The sequence below is a fragment of the Podarcis liolepis genome (assembly GCF_965112155.1).
Source record: "Podarcis liolepis genome assembly, chromosome: 6".
Taxonomy (NCBI): domain Eukaryota; kingdom Metazoa; phylum Chordata; class Lepidosauria; order Squamata; family Lacertidae; genus Podarcis; species Podarcis liolepis.
In genome coordinates this window covers 53,645,518-53,667,653 of record NC_139559.1, presented here as the reverse complement: position 1 = coordinate 53,667,653, position 22,136 = coordinate 53,645,518, and the positions used below count along the sequence as shown (strand labels likewise).

General features: G+C 42.3%; 2 protein-coding genes and 1 long non-coding RNA gene across 8 annotated transcripts in view; 1 reads left to right on the top strand and 2 right to left on the bottom strand.

The window, feature by feature from the left end:
• Positions 1–2,377, bottom strand: part of LOC310709718 (cytochrome P450 4B1-like) — a 40,110-nt gene extending 37,733 nt beyond the window's left edge. Inside the window, exon 1 of the mRNA XM_083509770.1 lies at positions 2,027–2,377. Within this exon, the coding sequence (XP_083365896.1) occupies positions 2,027–2,224 (198 nt within the window). The 5' untranslated portion in view covers positions 2,225–2,377. The remainder of the gene's footprint in view (positions 1–2,026) is intronic.
• The window catches only part of LOC310709723, a 60,784-nt gene extending 52,226 nt beyond the window's left edge, over positions 1–8,558 (top strand). The window contains exon 2 of the long non-coding RNA XR_014527637.1: positions 8,398–8,558. This is a non-coding gene — a long non-coding RNA (uncharacterized lncRNA). The remainder of the gene's footprint in view (positions 1–8,397) is intronic.
• Positions 6,575–22,136, bottom strand: part of LOC310709662 (cytochrome P450 4B1-like) — a gene marked incomplete at its 5' end in the record, with an annotated part of 18,350 nt that continues 2,788 nt past the window's right edge. Inside the window, 12 exons of one of the 6 annotated variants that reach the window (XM_083509638.1) lie at positions 6,575–7,277; positions 7,598–7,680; positions 8,706–8,770; positions 9,391–9,524; positions 10,543–10,733; positions 11,161–11,267; positions 11,630–11,781; positions 13,009–13,139; positions 14,595–14,722; positions 15,239–15,283; positions 15,955–16,096; positions 17,406–17,759. In XM_083509638.1, coding sequence (XP_083365764.1) covers positions 7,109–7,277; positions 7,598–7,680; positions 8,706–8,770; positions 9,391–9,524; positions 10,543–10,733; positions 11,161–11,267; positions 11,630–11,781; positions 13,009–13,139; positions 14,595–14,722; positions 15,239–15,283; positions 15,955–16,096; positions 17,406–17,603 — 1,545 coding nt within the window. In that variant the 3' untranslated portion in view covers positions 6,575–7,108. Of the gene's footprint in view, positions 7,278–7,597; positions 7,681–8,705; positions 9,525–10,542; positions 10,734–11,160; positions 11,268–11,629; positions 11,782–13,008; positions 13,140–14,594; positions 14,723–15,238; positions 15,284–15,954; positions 16,097–17,405; positions 17,763–22,136 lie in introns of those variants that run through there. The other 5 variants (XM_083509639.1, XM_083509640.1, XR_014527615.1 and 2 more) reach the window with 5 other exon arrangements.

Genomic DNA, 22,136 nt, shown 5'->3' with positions numbered 1-22,136 from the left:
CTATTGGGCTGAAGCTCTTTCGTTTTTCTGTCATGTGTATAACAGGAGGTACCAGTCTAGTGTAAATTGCACCCCATATGAGATGCTTCACGGAAGAAAGCCATGTGTAAAGCATTTTAAAATTTTTGGTTCGGAGGTTTGGGTGCACACCTCGCAGGGTGACAAACTGAGCAAGCGTGGAGAACATGGTGTTTTCCTAGGATATGAGAAAGGGTCTTATCGTGTTCTGATCACAGACACGAAAACCATAAGGCTGACCAGGAGTATTGATGACAATCCACAATGGGACAGAGTTGGCGTTTTTCAGTTCCATCCCATTTGTGATGATGGTGCAAAAGGGGCAAAGAAAGTTAAGAGGGAGGCAAGTGTTGTTGGTGGTGATAATCCTGATGCCAATGTAGTTCCAGATGATGGCACAGATTATCAGAGCCCAAAAGCCTCAGGTGAGTCTGACGCTGACTCAGACTTAGCAGCTTCATATACTTTAGCTCCCCATTCTCCCAAAGAGGAGGAAGCACCAGAACAAGAGGATCAGAGAGTTTTGCGCAGATCCGAGAGAACAACCAAGGGTGTACCACCGAAAAGGTTTACTGAAGAGTTTGCAAAGATTGCGGTCACGAGCAACTCTGGTGGGGTTTTTAAACCAGGCATGAAGTGTGCTGAGAGTAATAGCACAAAACGCTGCATTTATTTCCTTACCTGATATTTGAAGGAGCAAGCGTGTATTTGAGTTCTGAAAAGTGGTTTGTTCAAATCTGCCTAATTAGAAATGTCAATTTGCATTTGAGAGGAAGAAATGTGTGTGAATATTTTTCCAGAAGCTGCTTATTCATTTGTATTGTCACAATGTGTAGTGTGTGTAAATTGCAGTTATGTTAAAGATTCTTGAATGGTCGGATGAAATGGGGGAGGATGAGGAGATTTCACCCCTCCCATACCCAAGAATCTCCTGATCATCTCCTGATGGTCTCTGCTGACTCTACAGAGAGGAGGAGGCGTGCCCTGCCTATCTACTTATTCTGCCCAGCAACATGTCAGTGTGTGTGAGAGAGAGAGTCAGTCAGTCAGTGTATCGGAGAAAGTGAGAGTTAGAGATTCTAGAGATAAGATTGCTGCTAAGTGCAGCTGCAGACTCTCAGTGTAGCATTGATTTATGCTTAGAATATTCAGCTCTGTATATATTTTGTATCATAGTTGTAGTTACAGAATAAAAGGAAGATATTCTACAGAGCTGCTCTCCGAGTGGTTTATACTCTGCAAGACTCTGCAAAACTCTGCTGTGCAACGACTGTATTATTGAGACAGTGAATCCGCTGCTCTCAGCTCTAAGCTGTGAGTCCACAGCACTGTGACCTGTTCCTGTGAGAAAGGAGGTCTCATACACTGACTGACTCCACTGTACACGCAATAGCTGAGCCAAGGTCCAGCTACATGTGTAATCAATAAAGTTGTGTTCCCCCCAGCTCATTGTATTGCCAAGTTGGTTCCTTTACACCATAGCTTTTGGCTTCACAAAGGGGTGGAAGGCGCTACGATTTCCACAATGGTTGTGTACCCTGTTCATAGTGGGCAGTGATTGTGGCCTCCTCTCCAGTCACAAGGTGAGATGAGTCACATCCCAGCCACATTGCAGGGTGGGATAGCCCACCAAAACTAAAGTTCAAAGTGCCCAGTCATGGGCAGTCAATAAACTGGAGACTGGTCTCTCAAACCAGCACGATGGTAACCAAGCCAGCTGCCTTGCAGGCGCAAACAAACTGCATGACAACAATAATGAAACAGCACATTTCATAGAAAATATCCTTTCAGAATGTGATATTAAGCAAAGAAAGCACTGTAGTTGGATTCCTCTGATCACACAATATGAATTGCAACCAATGCTCCAGAAAGTTATTCAGTGCCCTGATCTTTAGACACAACTGAATGGTGGCTGGTAATACAGAATCCAGTCAATTTCCTTATCGAGAAATGCAATTTTACAAAGAGAGAACCAACATCCCACCAGGAAAGTCAGAGAATCCCTTACCATGTGGACATGGCCATACAGCCAGTGGCTGGGAGGTCCTGGGAAACTCCTAAAACCCTTGATCAGGTTCTGCCTTATCTGAAATAGCTGGATGGCTTTCAGAGCCACGCAGGTGAAGATCAACATCACAGTCCAATAGAAAAACTGAGAGAAACTCCTGGGGAGCCAGGACCACAAGGGATTGATTAGATTCTCCATCGCCAGCTGACTGCTGCTTTGTTTTGCTCACTGTCTAGAATAAGTTCTGAAGACTTTCTGATTCGGCTGGCACTGCTGGCTCAAAATGCTTTGTGGCAGCTGGTGCTGTAGTTGTATGTGAACAGCTGGAGCCTTCGCTCACACATTCTAATATGTTCCTCCCTGTGGGTGCTAAATCCTCACCTTTTCTCCACGTCATGGCTGGATCCAGATCAATGTTTTTGGAAACTACTGTAACAGTAATTATGTGCATGTAGGATGCTTACCATATTTTATCAGGGACAGTATTTACCTATTTATAGGCATGAATTGAGAGCCCTGGAGCAAGCATTGCTACTGTGGTAATAGCAAGCATCAGTGGAGAGTCTTCAGCTGGATTAGGTGACAACTTGCAGCATGGGAATCGGGAGGTTGGCAGGATCAGGCAAAAGGTCAAAGTGCAGGAATGTCAGGGCAAGAGCAACCTTCATCTCATTCATGGCAAACTGTTGTGCAATGCAGTTTCTGAGTAGAATAAAGGGCAACATTACATTACAAAAAGAAGAGCGTTCTGGAGAGGGTCAAATCAGGGCCTTTTCTGATGTTGCTCCTTCACTTTTTTATTTCCCTTCTCAGAAATGAATCTCCGGCACCGTCTTTGTTCTCCATTGTATGCCCAACCCTATTGGTTAGTGGTGGGTAGGTGTTGTTGTTTTGTAGTTTTCCCATTCCTACTTGGTTGGTTGTTTCCAGAGTGTGATGCTTGGGGAGTACTGTTATATACTGAACTTGGATCATAGAACAATAGGCAGGTAGGATTCTAGAATTCAACAATCTGATTGGCCTGCAGGAGCAGACCAATCAGGCACCAGGAGGAAGTGAATCAGCCTATTAGGGCAGTAGGATCCTAGAATACAACAACCGATTGGCCTGCAGGTGCAGACCAATCAGGCTCCAGGAAGGAAGCAAAACCAGCCAATTACAAGAGACCCATTGTGTAAATTATGTATATACAGCCAGAGGTTTGGGGGGGGGATTACTATTCCTATAAGCTGAAATAATATTCCTATAAGCCCCCCATTGGCTTACAGCTAGACCCTGCTCAAGGTCCACTGTGTCCTGTTCACCCTGAAACCCTGCTTAAATGAGGAATTGGACTGGCTCGTGGAGCAAGGAGTGCTCAAGCCAGTGCCTAACGCCCCCTGGGAAACCCCAAGCATCACGCCCATCAAGTCCAACGGCTCAGTCCGCATCTGTGCAGACTACAAATGCACCCTAAACAAGGCCCTTATGGCCCATGCATACCCGGTGCCAGTGGTCTGCCACCCTGGCAGGGTCTAAGATTTTTGGCAAGCTGGACCTGGCCCAGGCTTATCAGCAGTTGCCAGTTGATGAGGCCACCTCCGAAGCACAAGTGATTGTAATGCACAGGAGCGTGTTTCGGGTCAAGCAACTGCAATTTGGCATCAGTGTGATGCCAAGCATATTCCAAAATCTAATGGACACTCTCCTCAAAGTGATTCCTGTTATCACTCCCTTTTTTGATGATGTGTTGATCACAGAGCCATGCCAAGGGAGTGCAAGAAAGTATTTATTCATATGGTTAAATTATAGAATTTACTCCCCAAAGGTACAATGATGGCCATCATCCTGAATGGCTTTCTTAACCATATGCAGGTTGCAGAGCTGACTGCAACCGTGGGTTTGCTTCTCATGCCACTGCTGGTGCATGGCACAAAAAAGAAAGACTGTATCTGCATGGGGCTGCCACCTTGTCTGAAATAGGCATCTTATTCTGACCTACAGCAGCTTCCTGTAGACCCAAAGGAAGTATGAACTTTGAAAGCTGGGCATATATGTATATGCTGGATGCAAGAATATCACAGTAACTAAAATAAAATAAAATAAGTGAAAGAAAATACAGGCCAATCCACTGAATTAGGAAGTTGTATATTGCAAGAGATTAAGGAACTGAATAGTTTAATGAATGAGAGAAGATGAGAAGATTAGAGAAGATGAGGTTGGCATGACATGGTAAACAGTATTTGTGAGAACACACTTAAATGCTTTGCTAAAGTACACTATGTTTCCTCATTCTGGGTGATTCCTATGGGCACTCAAAGCTCCCTCATTTGCTTTTCTTTGCTTTTCAGCAGCCAGATCCAATGGACACTCCCACATCTTTGCAAATGCAAGTTAAGACAAACAACCTTTGCAGGCCCAGCTTACTTCAAGCTGTGCCCAGTTCTTTGCCCAGCCTTGGGGACTCCGGCCATTTATGGGAGAAATAGTTGCACTCCCCACACTTTCCCAAAAGAAGTGTCCAAGTCTCTTATGTACCTGTTGAACCTTGTAGCCTGTAATGGGCTTTATCTACCAATCTGATTTTGCTGAGCCATGGCAAGAATTGGAGGTGCAATAACATACTTGCCAGCAACGAGGGAGTGGCAGCCTCAATTACCTGCCTGCGAAAGTAGCTGCATGACAATGAAAAGAACAGCAAAAGATTGTCCAACGCACCTGGACCGTGGCTGGCTAGGCTTCATCCACCAGAGAACTGAGTTTCATTACATTCTGAACTGGCTTTGATATTATTCTCATCCAGGAATCCTGGCACACTGGGGAGGTGTCATTAAATGGCTCTCATACTTTCTCCCATGGGTTAGTGAAAAGGGGCAGATTTGGATGAGCAAGAATAGGGCTCTGAATTCTCATTTATTTGACTTCACGAGCTCTTTCTCCTCAGGTTTCATCTGAATCATTAATCAGATTTTAAACCTGCTTTCTTTCTGTTTCTTTCTGTTCTGCACAGTTTTACGAGAGACCCAACATCTCACCAGGAAAGTCAGGAAATCCCTTACCATGTTGTAAAGTAATTATATAAAGTTTTTGTTTGCTTATGCTCCGTTGTGGGTGCAAATCTGCAAATCTTTCCCCAGTTTTAGGTAACATTGGATAAGAGAAACAGATCCATCACAAATGCAAAGAGTTGAATGCCAAATATGGGAGCTGGGGAGTAGAGGCTGAATGTGGGACTACAGAATATCAGCTTGGGGAGGCTACAGGGCATGACATTACCCTGTTCAAAATTTCAGCCCTCCAGCAGGAGGGTGAAATAGATATACACCCAACACTTGAGCCAAAGTCCACCTACACCTGTAATCAATAGCCTGCAAATTCCCCAATTTCCTTTTTTAAAAAAATAAAATAAAATTGAAATAATACACAGTCTCTGAAACGATACAAGAAACAAAGCACACTATTTGAAATTTGCCCTTCTCTGAAATTTGCGGTGTAGTTCTCCAACATATACTGAGCTAAATTGTGCATTAAAATGCATGTATTCGTGAAAATGAAATCGAACAACACATTATATTAATGACATTGCTTTGCAAAAGTGTGCATATTAGACAAAATCACATACATTTGTACGCCAGGAAAAATTAGCACAAATATTATGGATTTTCATGAGGACAGAGTGCCAAGTTTCAGCCTGCTTCCACCTTGGATCCTCAGATGATGTTGGATCACAACTCCCATAATCTTCCGCCATCTTAGTCAATGGTCAAGAATGATGGGAGTTTTAGTCCAACAACGCCTGGCTACCCAAGGTGGAAAAGAGCACTGCTCTAGGTTTGGTTGGAGGAAGTTAGCAGCTTGGAGCTATTCAAGGCCCTGCTATTGGACTAAGCCAACCTCCCAGCTGAGGTTAGGTTAGCTCAAGAAAGTAAAAATACATGGGATATATCTAAAATGACTGCTCCCTGCTTAAAACGGGGGCGCCCTTTGCATGGACGCACACAGCCCCTAGATCTGGAGCGGCTCCATCAGCATAGGCTTGGCTTTGCCTTCCCTCAGGTGGGATACCTGGAGGTCTCCGCCTACCTCAGTCAGTTGTCCAATCCCACCTGGGGGAAGCATTGCCAAGGAGACCAGGCCAGGTAGGGGAGGGATTACCTGCCCACACAATAGAGGGAGGATCCTACCTGGGAATACTCACTTGGCTCCAGAGCTTCTAAAAACTTTTTGGAAATGATATATAATGAATTGAAAAACATGTTTAAAATGACATTTATAAAAAACAAACAAACCCAGAAGCCTTTTTGCTAGGCATTTCAGGTCAAGAGCTACTGAAAGAAAAATTGAAAATATTCTTGTATGCTACCACAGCGGCAAGAATCTTATTAGCCCAAGGTTGGAAGACTGAAGAAGTACCAACAAAAGAACAATGGCAAGAAAAACTGATGAACTATGCAGAATTAGCAAAGTTAACAGATAAATTGCACGAAAAGGACCATAGAGACTTTTAAAATGAATGGGAATCTTTTATAACCTATTTACAAAAACAACATAAAGAAATGGACTCATTGGTAGGTTTTGAAAAAACATCCACAAATTTATTTAATTAAAACATGGAGGAAGACATTGTAATAACATTTAAAGTACATTAACATGCAGAAGGTAACATTTTTTTTGTAACAAACCAGAAAGGGAAGATGAGGGAAGTCACAGGGGAGGGGAGAATGTAAAATTGGATAATTGCTATTCGTAATTTGTTATGAAAGAGGATATTCAATAAAATATTTATTTTTTTAAGAAGAACATTATAGTGTAATGGACAAAGGAAGGAGCCCAAATAAGTGATGCTCAAAGTAAAACTTTGAAACCCGTGGACTTAAGTTAATCCAATAAATTTATTTCCATGATTCTACTCTGAATATGATCTGGTAGGATAAAAGAAAGCATGTTGGGTTGAGAATGTAAAAGCGATTACTGAACATTTCTGTAGAAATTTCTTCTGTAGAAGTGTACTGCATAATATTAATATTCATAGTGCCTTCCAATATTTATTGGCAGGAATTGAGAGTGCTGAAGCAAGCATTACTACTGTGGTAACAGCAAGCATCAGCGGAGAGCCTTCAGCTTCAGATATATCCCATTCATGGATCGGGTGACAATTTGCGGCATGGGAATTGGGAGGTTGGCAGGATCAGGAAAAAGCTCAAAGTGCAGGAGTGTCAATGCAAGAGCAACCTTCATCTCATTCATGGCAAACTGCTGTCCAATGCAGTTCCTGAGTAGAATAAAGGGCAACATTACATTGTGAACAGAAGAGGTGGTCAAATCAGGGCCTTTTCAGTTGTTGCTCCTTCACTTTTAGATTTCCCTTCCCAGAAATGAATATCTGGCACCATCTTTGTTCTCCTTCATATTCCCAACCCCTTTAGGCATTTGAGCATATATTGCTTTATGCTGGCAGTTAATTCTGCTTTGCTGTGGACTCATCCACAATTTTATAAGCCTTGAACACAGTTGTGTCTTTCATGAAATATTAATGTCAAAGTGTCCTGTTATGGAGGGAACAGTGCAAAGTATAGGTGGGAAAATATTTACCTTGGCCCTGCAGCAAAAGGCAGGAAAGCATATGGGTGGCGATGCTTTGAATTCTCTGTGGAGAATCTTAGAGGATTAAATTCCTATAGCAGAAAAAAGTCATGGAACTTTGTATTAGAATGGCAACAGATATAGTGGCAAAAGAGCTAAAGGAAAAAGGGACATTCAGAAAAAAGAATACTGTTCTATACCCACTTACCAGGTCATAATGCTCATTGAGCTCCATGGGGCCTAGTTCTGTATAGGATTATAGGACTGCACTCTTAGCAATATGTTTTCCCCAATGTAATCTGAAGGAAAATTCCTTCACATCTATAAACGCCTGGGCCAAATGAGACATGATGTTAATTGCATCAGTGTGCATGTTTTTAAAACTGTACACAGTCATTGGGGTGTCTGACCAGCAACAGACCTGCAGGGGTTGGGAGGGAAATGCTAACCTTTCCCCCCTGCTGTGGTGCTGAGGTTGCTCCTGAAGTTGCTCTTTGAATGGAGAAGGAAGCCTACACAGATTTTGTAAGCAGCACTTTAGGGTCTGGTGGGTGGGTGAATTTTTGGCAGAATACTTCCATAGCTCCTGACGTGGATTAGGAATGTTTTCTGGATTAGGATTCTACAGCAGCTTGGCCAATACATTTTGCAATGGTTTTCTTTTTGCAATAGATTTTTGCCATTTCGTAAGTGCTTAAGCAACATTTGAAGAATCAAAACTACATAATATGTGGCCTGTCCTTCTACTTAATTAGTACAGTATCTTCCTCATACTGTTCTTATCCAATTCTGTAGAGGGACACTCTAAGCTAGATAGTTTGGCATTAGGCCATTGATATGGGGCAATGGACTAAATCAGCCTTTCTCACCTCCAAACTGGAATACGTCCGGATGGGTTTAGTAAGTTAAAACAAGCAAGAAACTGGTAAAACAAAACACTGGGATAAATCCACACATCTAGTCACACAGTGTTAGTGTGACAAACAATTGGCCTCTTTTCTTAAAGAAATTGTATGTGTCTATGGCACTTATTCCACCACCTTTTTCTCAGAACATGTCAACTTCTCTCAGTCTCACCAGAAAGGTCTTGCTTAGGCTTTTCTTCTTTTATTATTACCTCAGGATTGTCCCAAATCTCAGGATTTCTGTGAAGACCATAAACATCCAATGCAATTAGAAAGCCTGTGGGGGGAAAAGAGACACATCATCTATTATCATTTCATCAGCAGTGATATTATGTAATGAGAATTAATTGCTATCCAGTGGCATTTACCAAACCATTCATTCTCAATAACTTGCTGCAAAGACAGGCAGATTTTCAGAGTTGTTGCACGGATAACCAGGATGATTCTGCACAGAGTACAGGAAGGCAGCTGGAAAGCATACGACTGTGCTTTCCTGGTCATGTAATATTTGTTTGTTTGCCCAAGGAATTCATTTAGGTGTAGGTGGGGCCTCAAGAGATGGTCCATCTAAGGCCTAGCAGCTCCGGAAATTGTCCCTCTGAACACAGGGGCTGTGTACCTCTGTGTCGGCATGCACACCTGTGTGTGTCCTCCACATGTTCGCTGTGTGCACGAATGTGAGTGTGTGCATGCAAGAGTGTGGGGTGGCCGCATCACAGTTGTCAGTAGCCCCACAAGGTAGGCCAAGGGTGAATGTGGTCCAGAAAAGGTTAGAAACCCTTGATGGAAGTTTAAGAGACAGTGGAACTGAATAATGAGAACAGTGTAAGAATGAAGATGGAAGAGGAAGGGGTGAGTTCAAAGGAAGTCTGCAGAAGGGAGAGAGGGGAAGCCTACCTTTTGGTAAGGTTCGTCCATCAGCAAAAGTCACAGGAGAATTCAGTTCTCGTGCTATAAGAGGTACTGGAGGATAAAGCCGAAGGCTCTCCTTAATGCACATGGTGCTATACGTCATCTTTCCCAAGTCGTCCCTTAAAGACACCGCCCAAAATTACTGGAGTTAAGTTGCATAAAGTTTTATTAAGAAGAAGGAAAAAGGAGACAGGGTGGAATCCAGTACCTACGCTTTCCTTGCTCAATACAAGTGTTGGGGAGAGGGGAGAAATTTGATTCAGTTCCTATTTAAGGTGAACTTACCTTACACTATCTGGAACAACATGTGAACTGAACACAGCCACCCTTCATAATTTGCACTTCTCCAGCCAAATAACAAGTGCAAAAATGCACATGCTAGCTTAAAGCATGCATGGAGATGCATATATTAGTGAATATCTGTGCTTTTAGGGCTGTTTTTAGCAGGGTTATGCACTTCTTTTTTTAAAAAAACATTTATATTGATTGCGGGGATTTTAGGTGTATTTATTTTAATTTATTCTGTTAGACACCTTATTTTGTTATAGTGTGAGAAAGGCAGTAAATAAGTTAAATGATTGATTGAATGAAATACAGCATACAAAACTGGGTTGTTGTTTTTTTGTTATGGGAAATTAAACCATGCAGGAAGTCTACCTGGAAAGCAAATCATGCAGGAATCCCACCTGAATAGAGGAGGCTCCCCTCTTTAGAAGTTATCAGGACATTAGAGACCAGGCGTATTGGTGGACTCAGTCCACAGCCCATCTGTTGTAACTGTGTTACCTCTTCATGCAAGTAATGGGTGGGGGAGGCTAATTGTGTCCTACTTTTTGAAGAGCTGTCTCTTTTTGATAATAGATTTTGATTTTTGCAGTATTTTTGGCAATACAAGCATGACCGCACTAGCTACAGTACATCCGTGCAGCAGCCATAGCAGTGATTTAAATATAGAAATCAGAGCTTCTTTTCCTACAGTATAGGACTGGCCCATCTTCCCTGGAACTTACTCAACCTGAGGCATTGTGGTCAGACTACTATGATCCTTAACTACTCTGCAGTATTGCTCTCCTTCAGAAACCTCATAACATGACCCAGGAAGTAAACATTTAAAGTTGAACAAGAATTTAGTCTGACCATTGTATCTCTTCCTGTTGCCCAAGAAGCTCCATGATCTCCTCTCTGCATCTCTGCTGATGTTCAGGGTTCTGGGCCATACAATAAAAGAGCCAAGAGATTCCACTAGCTGTGGTATCATGACCTTCGAACATGAATGTGTCCACTTCTGCACGTATGTCTTCATCTGACAATGGATTTCCATTTTCATCCTAACCGTACAGGGAACATAGTGTTTTATAGGATTAGTGAGATCCAATATTTAAAGTTCTCCAAGACCCTCCTCCCTCTCCCAGCTCACATCAAAGAAGGGGGAGGTGCTTCAGAAAGCAGTTTGCCAAGCTGCTCTCTGAAGCACCACCCCCTCAATTAAACAGCTCACCTGGGCCACCTGCCACCCATGGTGCTTGCTCACTCACGTGCCCACCATCCATTCAGCCATAATGCTGGAGTTAACATGGCCACCTGTCAGCAGCCACACAAACCGCAGTGTGATGACAGCTTTACAATTTTATGTATATATTGCAGACCATGGGAGTTTTGCTTGGGCTATGTCATCTGAACATTATAGTGATGGAAAGAAAAGCCCTTAGCAATATAGCATGGCAGGCATAGGTGCATTATTTCTACAATGTTCACCTTTGCGCAAAGAAGAATATCCAGGAAGTCCAAATGCCTCTTCTTCAGAATCTTTTCAAGCTCTTTCTCATTCTTGAGGGAATCCTTCCTCTCGCTTATTACCTTCTCTGCATTGAAAACATAGAGTATGAAATGAATAAAGCTATGTGTAAGAGGCAAGCAAATATATTCAACCTTTTTAGTTTTCTCATTTCTCTAACTTTCCTAATAAGTCCATGTGTTACTAATCATTTAACCCATATTAAATTGTTTTTTAATTTTTTCTTCTTTTCACACCTACGTTTTATATGCCCTTAGTGCATCATACCGACACTGTTACAATTTTTAATTTTCCTAATGGTACTGAAACAGTATGTTTTTGCTTTTGAATTTTCTATTATGAAATAAATTTATATATTAGCTCAGAAGAAGAAGAGGAGGGAGACGAGGAGGAAGAAGAAGTTGTTGCCAGGGAGTAAAAGATACATACCTGTGTGATGGTGGGCTATTTTGCAAGCTTTGTAAAACTGACGCCCTTTGGAACTCAACCGGTAAATGAGATCATTGTGATGCCAAGGTGTTTTCAGTCTCTGATAGACCAGGAAGCTGAGATCAAATACAGTTTGAATGTAGGAATTGTCTCTGTGGACAGTAGGAAAGTGGAAACAAATATAAGCACAAAATGAAGACAAAAAAGGTTAGATGACATGTTTATTAAAAGTCCCATTTCTAGATCCATTTCTATTTGAGATCGGAGGTAGGAATGAGTGGCATTATTTTATAGTGGTTCCACTCCTTCTTCAGTGGTTGTTTCCAGAGGGTGATACTTGGGGAGTTCTTCTCAGCTCCACAGAGCCTTTAATGTGGGGTTCATCAAGGTTGAATGTTATCCCCCACAACATCTGCATGACACTCCTGAGTGGAGTTATCCAGAGTTTTGGAGTATGTTGTCAGCAATATGCTGATTAAACACAGTTCTGCTTCTCCTTTACAGCTGCAGGTGTGGCAGTGCTTGCCTTGGTATGAGCACCAAGAAATTGAAGCTCAATCCAGATAAGACTGAAGCACTGTTAGTGAGTGGTTCCTTGGACTGGATGAATGGGAGGCTGTGTGCTCTTGATGGGGTCACACGCCCTCTGAAGGAACGGATACATAATTTGGGGGTATTTCTGGATCATTTGCTGTCACTTGAGGCCTAGGTGGCATCAGTGGCAAGTATTCCTTCCATCAACTTCGGCTAGTGGCCTAGCTGTATCCCTATCTGGATACACAACTTCTGTTGTGTATACTTTGGTAACCTCTATGTTATAATATTGCAACACGTTATACATATTTCTACCTCTGAAGACAGCTTGGAAACTTCAGCTGGTGCAGAATTCAGCAGCCAGGTCACTCATGAGGACAAGATGGTTTGAGCATGTTACACCTGACTGCGCTGGCTGCCGATTAGTTTCTGATTACCTACTCTCTTCCAAGGTGAGCTAAGCCTGGCAGGACAGCTTACATTATGGTCTTAACCCCTTCATGCATTAATTAGATCCAAGCATGCTGGTTATGTGAGGCTGGTTATCCCACAATAAGGACAAACAAATTGGCCCAGGGGCTAGAGGAAGGAACCCAGGGCCATCCATTGAAGCCGACAGTTGGAAGATTCATCAGAAACAAAAGAAAGTATTTCTTTGCACAGTTAAACTATAGAATTTGCTCACGAATGATGTAGTGATGGCCAACATCCTGAATGGCTTCATTAACCATATGATTGCAGCCTTGGTCTTGCTTCTCATGTCACTGCTAGCCCATGGCACAAAAATGAAAGACTGTATCGGCCTGTGGCTCCCACCTTGCCTTAAATAGGCATCTTATACTCACCTGTCTGTTTCAGCATTTTTCTGGTAGCTGAAGGCACATTTCATAATAGTATCAAGAGTCATCAGACTGACATGTTCGAACATCTCCACTGATACTGTGCCATTCTTTGGTACCAGCTTTCCCCATGTATCCTAATATTTTAGGAAAGGAACAGAAATGAGAAGTCTCATTCTGGGAAAGTCTCTAGAATGATTAAATGATTCATTATTAGATACTGGAACAATATATGATCTGCTGTGGTCAATATATGAAAACTTTAGATTTTCAAGTACATCAGTGGCTGCCCAACTATGGATTTTGCTTGTTAATTGCTGAATAAGTTATATTTATTTTCTGAGGTGCTTTGATTATTTCTTATTCTGGGTCCTTTCATGTACTCACATCACTGAAGGTGAAATTGCACATTACAAGGTAATGACAGTGATCCTTACCCCATAATACTAAGGCATGGCATGGCAGAGAGGATTTCCAAAGGAGAATCATTGGGTGAGAAGTACAGGTGCTTAACCCTTTCCCCATACATCAATTTGCCTAGACCCCTCCTAGCAGTGGAGGCTAGTTCATTAGGATGACTGGAGCACTGTCCCATCAACCTCAGGGTGACCCCACCCACGTGCCTTTTTACGTATAACCAGTCAAAGGCATGCCTGTGTCCATAGCCTCAGTGTTGCATTTCTAGAACTCGGCATGGAGTAAGATTAGTTGGCTCTGCCTGTCATTTGCTCTGGCGCCACTTATTTTTGACCACCCTGCCTTCTACCCTCCTGGTCGCAATGTGCATCAGCCACCACTGTCTGCTGGGCAGTTTCCTCTACTGGCTCATAAGCCTAGTTCAGGAACACACATAAAGCCTGTGGGGAGGAAATTTGGTGAAGAATGAAGAGGCGTGAGACAGAATTGAGCATTCTCCATGCTGCCCATTAACTTTCCCCTGCAAATGATCCTTGCATTTGGGAAATGGTTTTGCTAAGATTATGTGCGGCTGTCCTCTGAGAGAGACTCGACTGTGTGCTTCAGGACTGGGTGGCTGAATGTGTTCCCTGAAACAAGGTTAGGAGATTATCAGTAGCTAATGAACTGATCATTAATACACAGGACTAAAAAGGAAAGGGTGATAGCAGGCATTCCAGTCAAAAACACTGTCTGCAAACGTAAACACAGTTTTGACATACAATTCTAGCTAATACAACACTGAACAACCAACCCTTCAAAGTGATGCATTTTAATATTCCACAAAGAAAGCTAATGGTAGTCAGCATCTGTCTGTCCTGAAAATGTGGATGAACTAATTAAGACAATATCAAGTGTCACAGGTTATGAAGGAATTTTAGAATTCAATGCTGCTGCAAACTCATTGCCTGCGACCCAAAGGGCTGCTCAACTAGCTTCACACTTTGGTGGGGGCTTCTGACTCAAACTTTTCCAAAAAATCTTTGTGGTGTATCAGAGGTGGTTTTCAGGTCAAATAAAAATAAAAATTTAAAGGCCCTCTGAGTCTGCTCAAAGCAAGACTGAGAACATGAAGGTGGATGAGCAACTTCTTAGACTGGAGCTGACCTCCTGAAAGTAGCAGTGGGGTTTCTTACCAGCATCTCCTTGACTGATTCTGCCATAAGAGTCACATAAGGCTTCAGAATATTGTAATGGAATCCGGGAGTCAGCAGTTTCCGGTGCTGCTGCCACTTTGGCCCATTCAGGATGAGAAGCCCCCTTCCTGCCAAGATAATGTTGTCTTTCTTAGGCACATACACCAGGGTCAGGGTCACATGGAAAATTATCCACCACAGATGACAGGGTTTATAGTAGAAGGATCCCCCCAGGACCCATTGAAGTAGGGACTTAATTGCTGGAACAATTCAAGTTAAGAATCTATTTACCTACTAAAGGATTTCTGAAACATGGAATGCAGTGTGTATATTTCCTTACAACCCGAGAAGTCCATCTTCATAGACTCTATAAGGACAGACTTTTGAGATTGTAGGGAAACATACTATAGAGTCTGATTCCTGAGCAAAATGGGCAGAAATCAGTTGGCCAGAGGAATAAAGCTGGCACTGAAGCCTCCTGGAAGGCACCAGTGGGGAAGGCACCAGCTTAACAAATACTAGCAGCTTCCCGTAGACCCAACTGAAGTTTGAACTTTGAAAGCTGAGAATATATGTATATGCTCGAGGCAAGAATATCACAGAAAATATAAGGGTGCATAAAATTAGTGAGAGAAAATACATACCAATCCATGGAATTAGGAAGCTGTATGTTACAAGAGATTTAGGATCTGAATAGTGTGATAAATGAGAGAAAATGAGCTTAGCATGAGATGGTAAAAAACTATTTGTGAGAACAAATTTAAATGTTTAATTTGCTGAATTTTACTCTGTTGCCTCAATCTAGGGGATTCCTATGGGCACCCAGAGCTCCCTCACTTGCCTCTCTTTGCTTTTCAGCAGCCAGAGCCAAGGCACACTCCCACATCTTTGCACATGAGAATTAAGAGGAACAACCTTTGCAGGCCAAGCTTACTCCAAGGTGTGACCATTACCTTGCCCAGCCTTGGGGACTCCGGCCATTTGTTGGGCAAATAGTTGTGCTTCCCCCAATTTCCAAAAGGAAATATCCAGTTCTCTAATGTACTTTTTGAACTTTGTAGTCTGCTGTGTGCCTTCTCTACCAATCTGATCTGAGCATTAAAGGCTTGGGTAGAACTAGAGCTGGGATCTGGGAGTTCTTTGCCTGGCAGTGAGGGACTGATGGGAGTTGGAGTTCAAAACATCTTGAAGGCATCAGGTTGGGGAAGGTTGCTTTAGGATGTCCTTGAAATATGAATCACTTACATTTATTTCTTGCCTTACAAAGAGCAATGCAACTTACTGCATGGATAATTTTGACAGCCTCCAGCATACTCATGTAACTGCACAATGAGAGGGACATAAGATACACATTTCTTACCGCCTCTGCTGTACACGGTCTTTGCATATTCGGGGTGGTTGATGCACAGGAAAGCCAAGAAATTTCCATACCAACGTGGATAACAGTGCGGGTACTTTTCTGTCCATGCAGCTGCGTTCAGGAATTCTTCCTCAGGTTTCATCTGTATCGGTAACCAGTTTACATCTTAGTTATTGTGATTAAATGTTTAGTTCAGGATGAAAACAGATAATCAGGTAATGTAATAGTGCATAACTTTCAGCTGGGATGCATATGTAACAAAGGAATAATTCACCCACTTGGCTCAATCCTAAAACCACAGTCTTATTAAACCTGTTTCTTTCTATTCTGCATTGGCCTCCCCTTATCAATTTCATTTCAGGCTCTCAGGTGTAGAAGAACACACACTGGTTGAGCATGAATAAGCCATTGAACTATAAATGTTAACAAGAAAAAACAGCCACCAAAGAGTACATTTAGAAAAGCATTTTTTCTTGTTGGAATAAATTGAAACATTATACACAAAATTATAATATAATATTTATGCCTGACTCTGTGAATCATTCTTCAACTTTAGGTAAAATTGGACAAGAGAAACAGGTCCATCACAAATGCAAACTGTTGCATGCCAAATATGGGAGTCAGGGTTAGAGGCTGAATATGGAACTAGAGATCAGCATATTAGGGAGGCCACAATACGTGGCAATACCCTGTTCAAAATTTCAGCACTCCAACAGGAAAATGAAATGGATATAGATGTGAACCAAAGTCTACCTACACCTGTAATCAATAAAGTTGTGGCCTTCCCCCCTCCCAAATTGTTGTCTTGTCAAGTATGTTCCATTACACCATAGTCATTGCCTTCACACAGTAGGGGGGGCTATGACTAGGCCCACAATGGCCATGTACGCTGCTCCTAGTGGGCGGCAGTTGCAAGCCCTTGTTGGCGGTCCTCCATTCAGAAGGTGCCAGGAGTCACGTCCTAGTGACAGCTAATGTAGATTCCTTGGCCAAATCTAAAGTTCCAACTGTCCAATCATGTGCAGCCAGTGAGTGGAGCCCAGTCTGCTGAACCAGCACAGCCGTCCCCAAGCCTTGCAGATGCCAGCAGACTGAATGACAACATTAATGAAGCAGCACATTTGACAGAAAATATCCTTTCAGAATGTGACATGAAGCTGAGAAAACACTCGGAAAGAAAGTAATTATTCTGTCACATCATAAAGTTTAAATCCATTGATTTCATTTATCTTTCTGTGTTCCTGATGTAGTCTTTGCATGCCAACAACAACAAAAACCAGATTCATCCTTGTTTATGGTGAGTCCTGCAACACTTCCCAAGTTTGTCTATAGCTTTGATAGTGTGGTAATAGCTTCACTTGTGGATATAAGAAAACAGCTATATCATCAGGAAATGCAATTTTACAAAGAGAGACCCAACATCTCACCAGGAGAGTCAGAGATTCCCTTACCATGTGGACATGGCCATACAACCAGTGGCTGGGAGGTCCTGGGAAACTCCTAAACCCCTTGATCAGTTTCTGCCTTGTCTGGAATAGCTGGATGGCTTTCAGAGCGACGCAGATGAAGATCAACGCCACAGTCCAATAGAAAAACCGAGAGGGACTCGCCGGTAGCCAGGACCACAAAAGATTGATGACAATTTCCATAACCAGCTGCCTGCTGCTTGCTTTGCTCCAGTAGCTAGAATAAGTCCTCAAAAGGTTTGCTGTTTTGCTGGCTTTGTCTTATGAGTTGCATCAAATTACTAAAACAACTTTGTCGCAGGTGTTGCTGCAGGAATCTGGGAACTGTTTAAACTTCCACCCACACACTCTAATTAGTTTCACCCGCTGGGTGCTGAATCCTCCCCTTTTCCTCACTTTAGATCTGGACCAGATCACTGTTATTGGGAAATGGTGTTTTAATTAACTGTATGCAGGGTAATAATGTACTTTATCAGTGGAAGTATTTGGTATACCCAGAATTCACTGATATTCAAAGAAGATATCACAGTGACCTCAGGGAGGACTGATATAGAGAAGGGCATTTGATAGGAATGACCGCTCCCCGCTTAAAACGGGGGGCGCCCTTTGCGTGGACGCACGCAGCCCCTAGATCTGGAGCGGCTCCATCAGCATAGGCTTGGCTTTGCCTTCCCTCAGGTGGGATACCTGGAGGTCTCTGCCTACCTCAGTCAGTTGTCCAATCCCACCTGGGGGAAGCGTTGCCAAGGAGACCAGGCCAGGTAGGGGAGGGATTACCTGCCCACACAATAGAGGGAGGATCTTACCTGGGAATCCTCACTTGGCTCCAGAGCTTCTCCCACCCTGCTCACCCTCAGTTAATGTCTTATTTTGCAGGTTAACTTTTCTTCACAGGTTTTGCAGGTTAACTTTTCTTCACAGGTATGCGGCCGCTGCTACGTTAAGGTCGCTGTTAAAGGGCCGGAAAGGAATTTCCATGCATTGGCAGGTTTCACCTTTCCCGTAGCAAAACGTCACAACTTTGGCGGTATCAGGCCTTGGGCGGAATCCTTTAGTCCATCTTCCTCTTTGCGATACCAGGGTTCCCCATTAAAGGGGGTTTCTGAAGGGAGGCTTTGACTGTACGCCGAAAGGTCGTCATTGCTCTCCCCTGTGGCGTAACAGGGGCGGCTATCTCTGCTTGAACATATGTTCTCCAGAGCCAGCCCATCCCCCCCCACACACACTGGATAACCCTGATGATCCCAAGGTCCCCGACTGGGGACTGGGGAGGGAGAACTCCCAATGCCTGAGCCAAGGTCTACCCACATTTGAAATTTAATAAAGTTGTGGCCAATTTAATCCCATAGCACGTTGTCTTGAGTCATTATTCCACATGACGGGGGGGACCGCTCGGGATCTGGGGACTCTGCCTGTCCACACAAAGAAAATATGTTTTCGGTTTTACGTTTGCCTCATATTTTGTTCCATGTTTCTACTGAGGAATAGCAACTTCTTCCAGTTTGAATAAATGTTGTCCACCAACCCCTGCTTCAGTTGAGCTTCCCTCATCATCTGCATGGACTGAATCCTATACTTCTAGAAAACGGCCTATCAAGCCAGAGGCATCTCCTGAACCAGTCTCCTCTCAGGAACTGAAGTCTTTATACCAGTAGCTGCAAATTCCCCAATAGTGATAGGGGACATATTGGATTCAATTTCTGTTTTGTTGTTGTTGTTTTTAAAATTCAAACAATAAAATACAAGAAACAAAGCACATTATTCAAAATTTGCCCGTCTCCGAATTTTGTGGTGTAGTTCTCCAACATACCCTGCATGTATTTGGGAAAATGAAACCAAACAACACATTCTATTAATGACATTGCTTTGCAAAAATATGCTTTGGGTCCCCAGATGATGTTTGCCCACAACTCCCATATAATTTTCTTTTTTTTTTTAATAAAATTTTTATTGGTTTTACAAGATTTTTAAAGACAAACATGTAAAAAGACATACAAACACACATAATTTCATAACATTTTTTCATAAACTTCTTTTCTGGGACTCCCCCATACCCCCCCTTTCTGCATCCCAATGTCCAAAATACTTTTTTTAGCAACTTCTAAATATTCCTTTCCAACCTCTGTCGTCTTAATCTTTTCTATAATCTTATCTCATAACACTGTATCCCTTTCTTCATGAAAATCTCAACATTCTAGCATTCATCGAGTTTATGATAGTCCTTAAGGTAACTTTTAAATTTTCTCCATTCTTCTTCCGCCGTCTCTTTTCCCTGATCTCGGATTCTGCTTGTCATCTCAGCCAATGTCATATAGTCCATCACCTTCATCTGCCATTCTTCCAGAGTGGGTAGATCTTGTGTCTTCCAATACTTTGCGATGAGTATTCTTGCTGCTGTTGTAGCATACATAAAAAAAGTTCTGTCCTTCCTTGACACCATTTGACCGACGATGCCCAAGAGGAAGGCCTCTGTTTTTTTAGGGAAAGTACATTTAAGTACCTTTTTCATTTCATTATAAATCATTTCCCAGAAGGCCTTAATCTTCGGGCATGTCCACCAAAGGTGATAGAAGGTACCTTCAGTCTCTTTACATTTCCAACACTTATTATCAGGCAAATGATAAATTTTTGCCAGCTTGACTGGGGTCATGTACCACCTCCCATATAATTTTCCACCATCTTAGTCAATGGTCAGGGATGATGGGAGTTATGGGCCAACAACATCTGGGGCTCAAGGTGGAAAAGAGCACTGCTCTGCGTTTGGTTGAAGTAAGTTAGCAGCTTGGAGCTCTTCAAGACCTGCTACTGGACTAAGCTATGGATTCCGAGCTGGGGTTAGGTTAAGTTAGCTCAAGAAAGGAAAAATGCATGGGTTATATCTAAAAAGTGTCTCCTTTTCTATAAAATTATTGTTTTAGTCTTATGGTAGTTTGTGTAAATTTAGATTGCTTAGTTAACCTTTTTTAAAAAAATGGTTAATACAGTCATACCTCATGTTACGTCCGCTTCATGTTACGTTCTTTCAGGTTACATCCCGCGGCGACCCGGAAGTACCAGAAAGTGTTACTTCCAGGTTTCGCTGCTTGCGCATGCACATAAGCGCAAAATAACATCATGTGCATGCACAGAAGCGGTGAATCACAACCCGCATATGCGTAGACATGCCACTGTTGGTTGCGCTCTTTTCATGTTGAGAAGGGGCCTCCGGAACGGATCCCGTTCACAAACACAGGTACCACTGTACATTTCCGTAAGTTGTACAAGAAGTCAATGTGATAATTTTTCTTATGTGCAACATCTAGATTTATTATTCATTCTTCTCTTATCACAGTAATTTATATTCCATAGTCAAAATAAAAAAATTCCTTCCAGTAGCACCTTAAAGACCAACTAAGTTAGTTCTTGGTATGAGCTTTCGTGTGCATGCACACTTCTTCAGATACCTGAAGAAGTGTGCATGCACACGAAAGCTCATACCAAGAACTAACTTAGTTGGTCTTTATTTTGACTATGGCAGACTAACACGGCTACGTATCTGTAACTTATATTCCATAGTTCAGGAAATCAGTATTTCCAAGAAGGCTTACAATTAAATTACATATTTAAGAGCTACAACAAATATTTGTTACATATTTAAAAAGTCACGTAGAAGACATGTAAAGGTAGCCCTGTACAGTTTTTATTGATAGATGTTTTATTATGCTTCTGTATATGCTGGAAGCTGCCCAGAGAGGCCGGGGTGACCTAGTCTGATAGGTGGGTACAATTATTATTATTATTATTATTATTATATTATTATTATTATTATTATTATTAAAGCTTTATGTTAGATTATTGTGACATGTTATATATAGGGTGTATCTCTGAATACAGTAGCTTCAGCCTGTGCTCACCAGGTTGCAACCATATTGCAGCAATCCAGGCCTGACTGAACTGGCTGCCAATTAGTTTGGGATTACCTAGTCCCTCCCAATGTGAGCTAAGCCTCGCAGGACAGCTAACATTATGGCCTTAACCGATTCATGTATTAATCAGATTTAAGCATGCTAGTTATATGAGGCTAGTCATCCCACAATAAGGATAAACAATTGGGTCCAGGGGCTAGAGGAAGGAACCCAGGCCCATCCATTGAAGCTGACTGTTGGAAGATTCATCACAGAAAAAAGAAAGTATTTCTTCACACAGTTAAACTATAGAATTTACTCCCCAAGATGTAATGAAGGCCATCATTCTGAATGGCATCCGTAGCCATATGCAGATTGCAGAGCTGACTGCAACCGTGGGTTTGCTTCTCATGCCACAGCTGGTGCATGGCACAGAAAAAAAAAGACTGTATCTGCATGGGGCTGCCACCTTGTCTGAAATAGGCATCTTATTCTGACCTACAGCAGCTTCCTGTAGACCCAAAGGAAGTATGAACTTTGAAAGCTGGGCATATATGTATATGCTGGATGCAAGAATATCACAGTAACTAAATTAAAATAAAATAAAATAAAATACAGGCCAATCGACTGAATTAGGAAGTTGTATATTGCAAGAGATTAACGAACTGAGTAGTTTAATAAATGAGAGAAGATGAGAAGATTAGAGAAGATGATACACCCTACAGCAGCTTCCTGTAGACCAAAAAGCAGTTTGAACTTTGAATGCTGGGCATATATGTATATGCTGGATGCAAGAATATCACAGTAACTACAGGGATGCATAAAAGAAGTG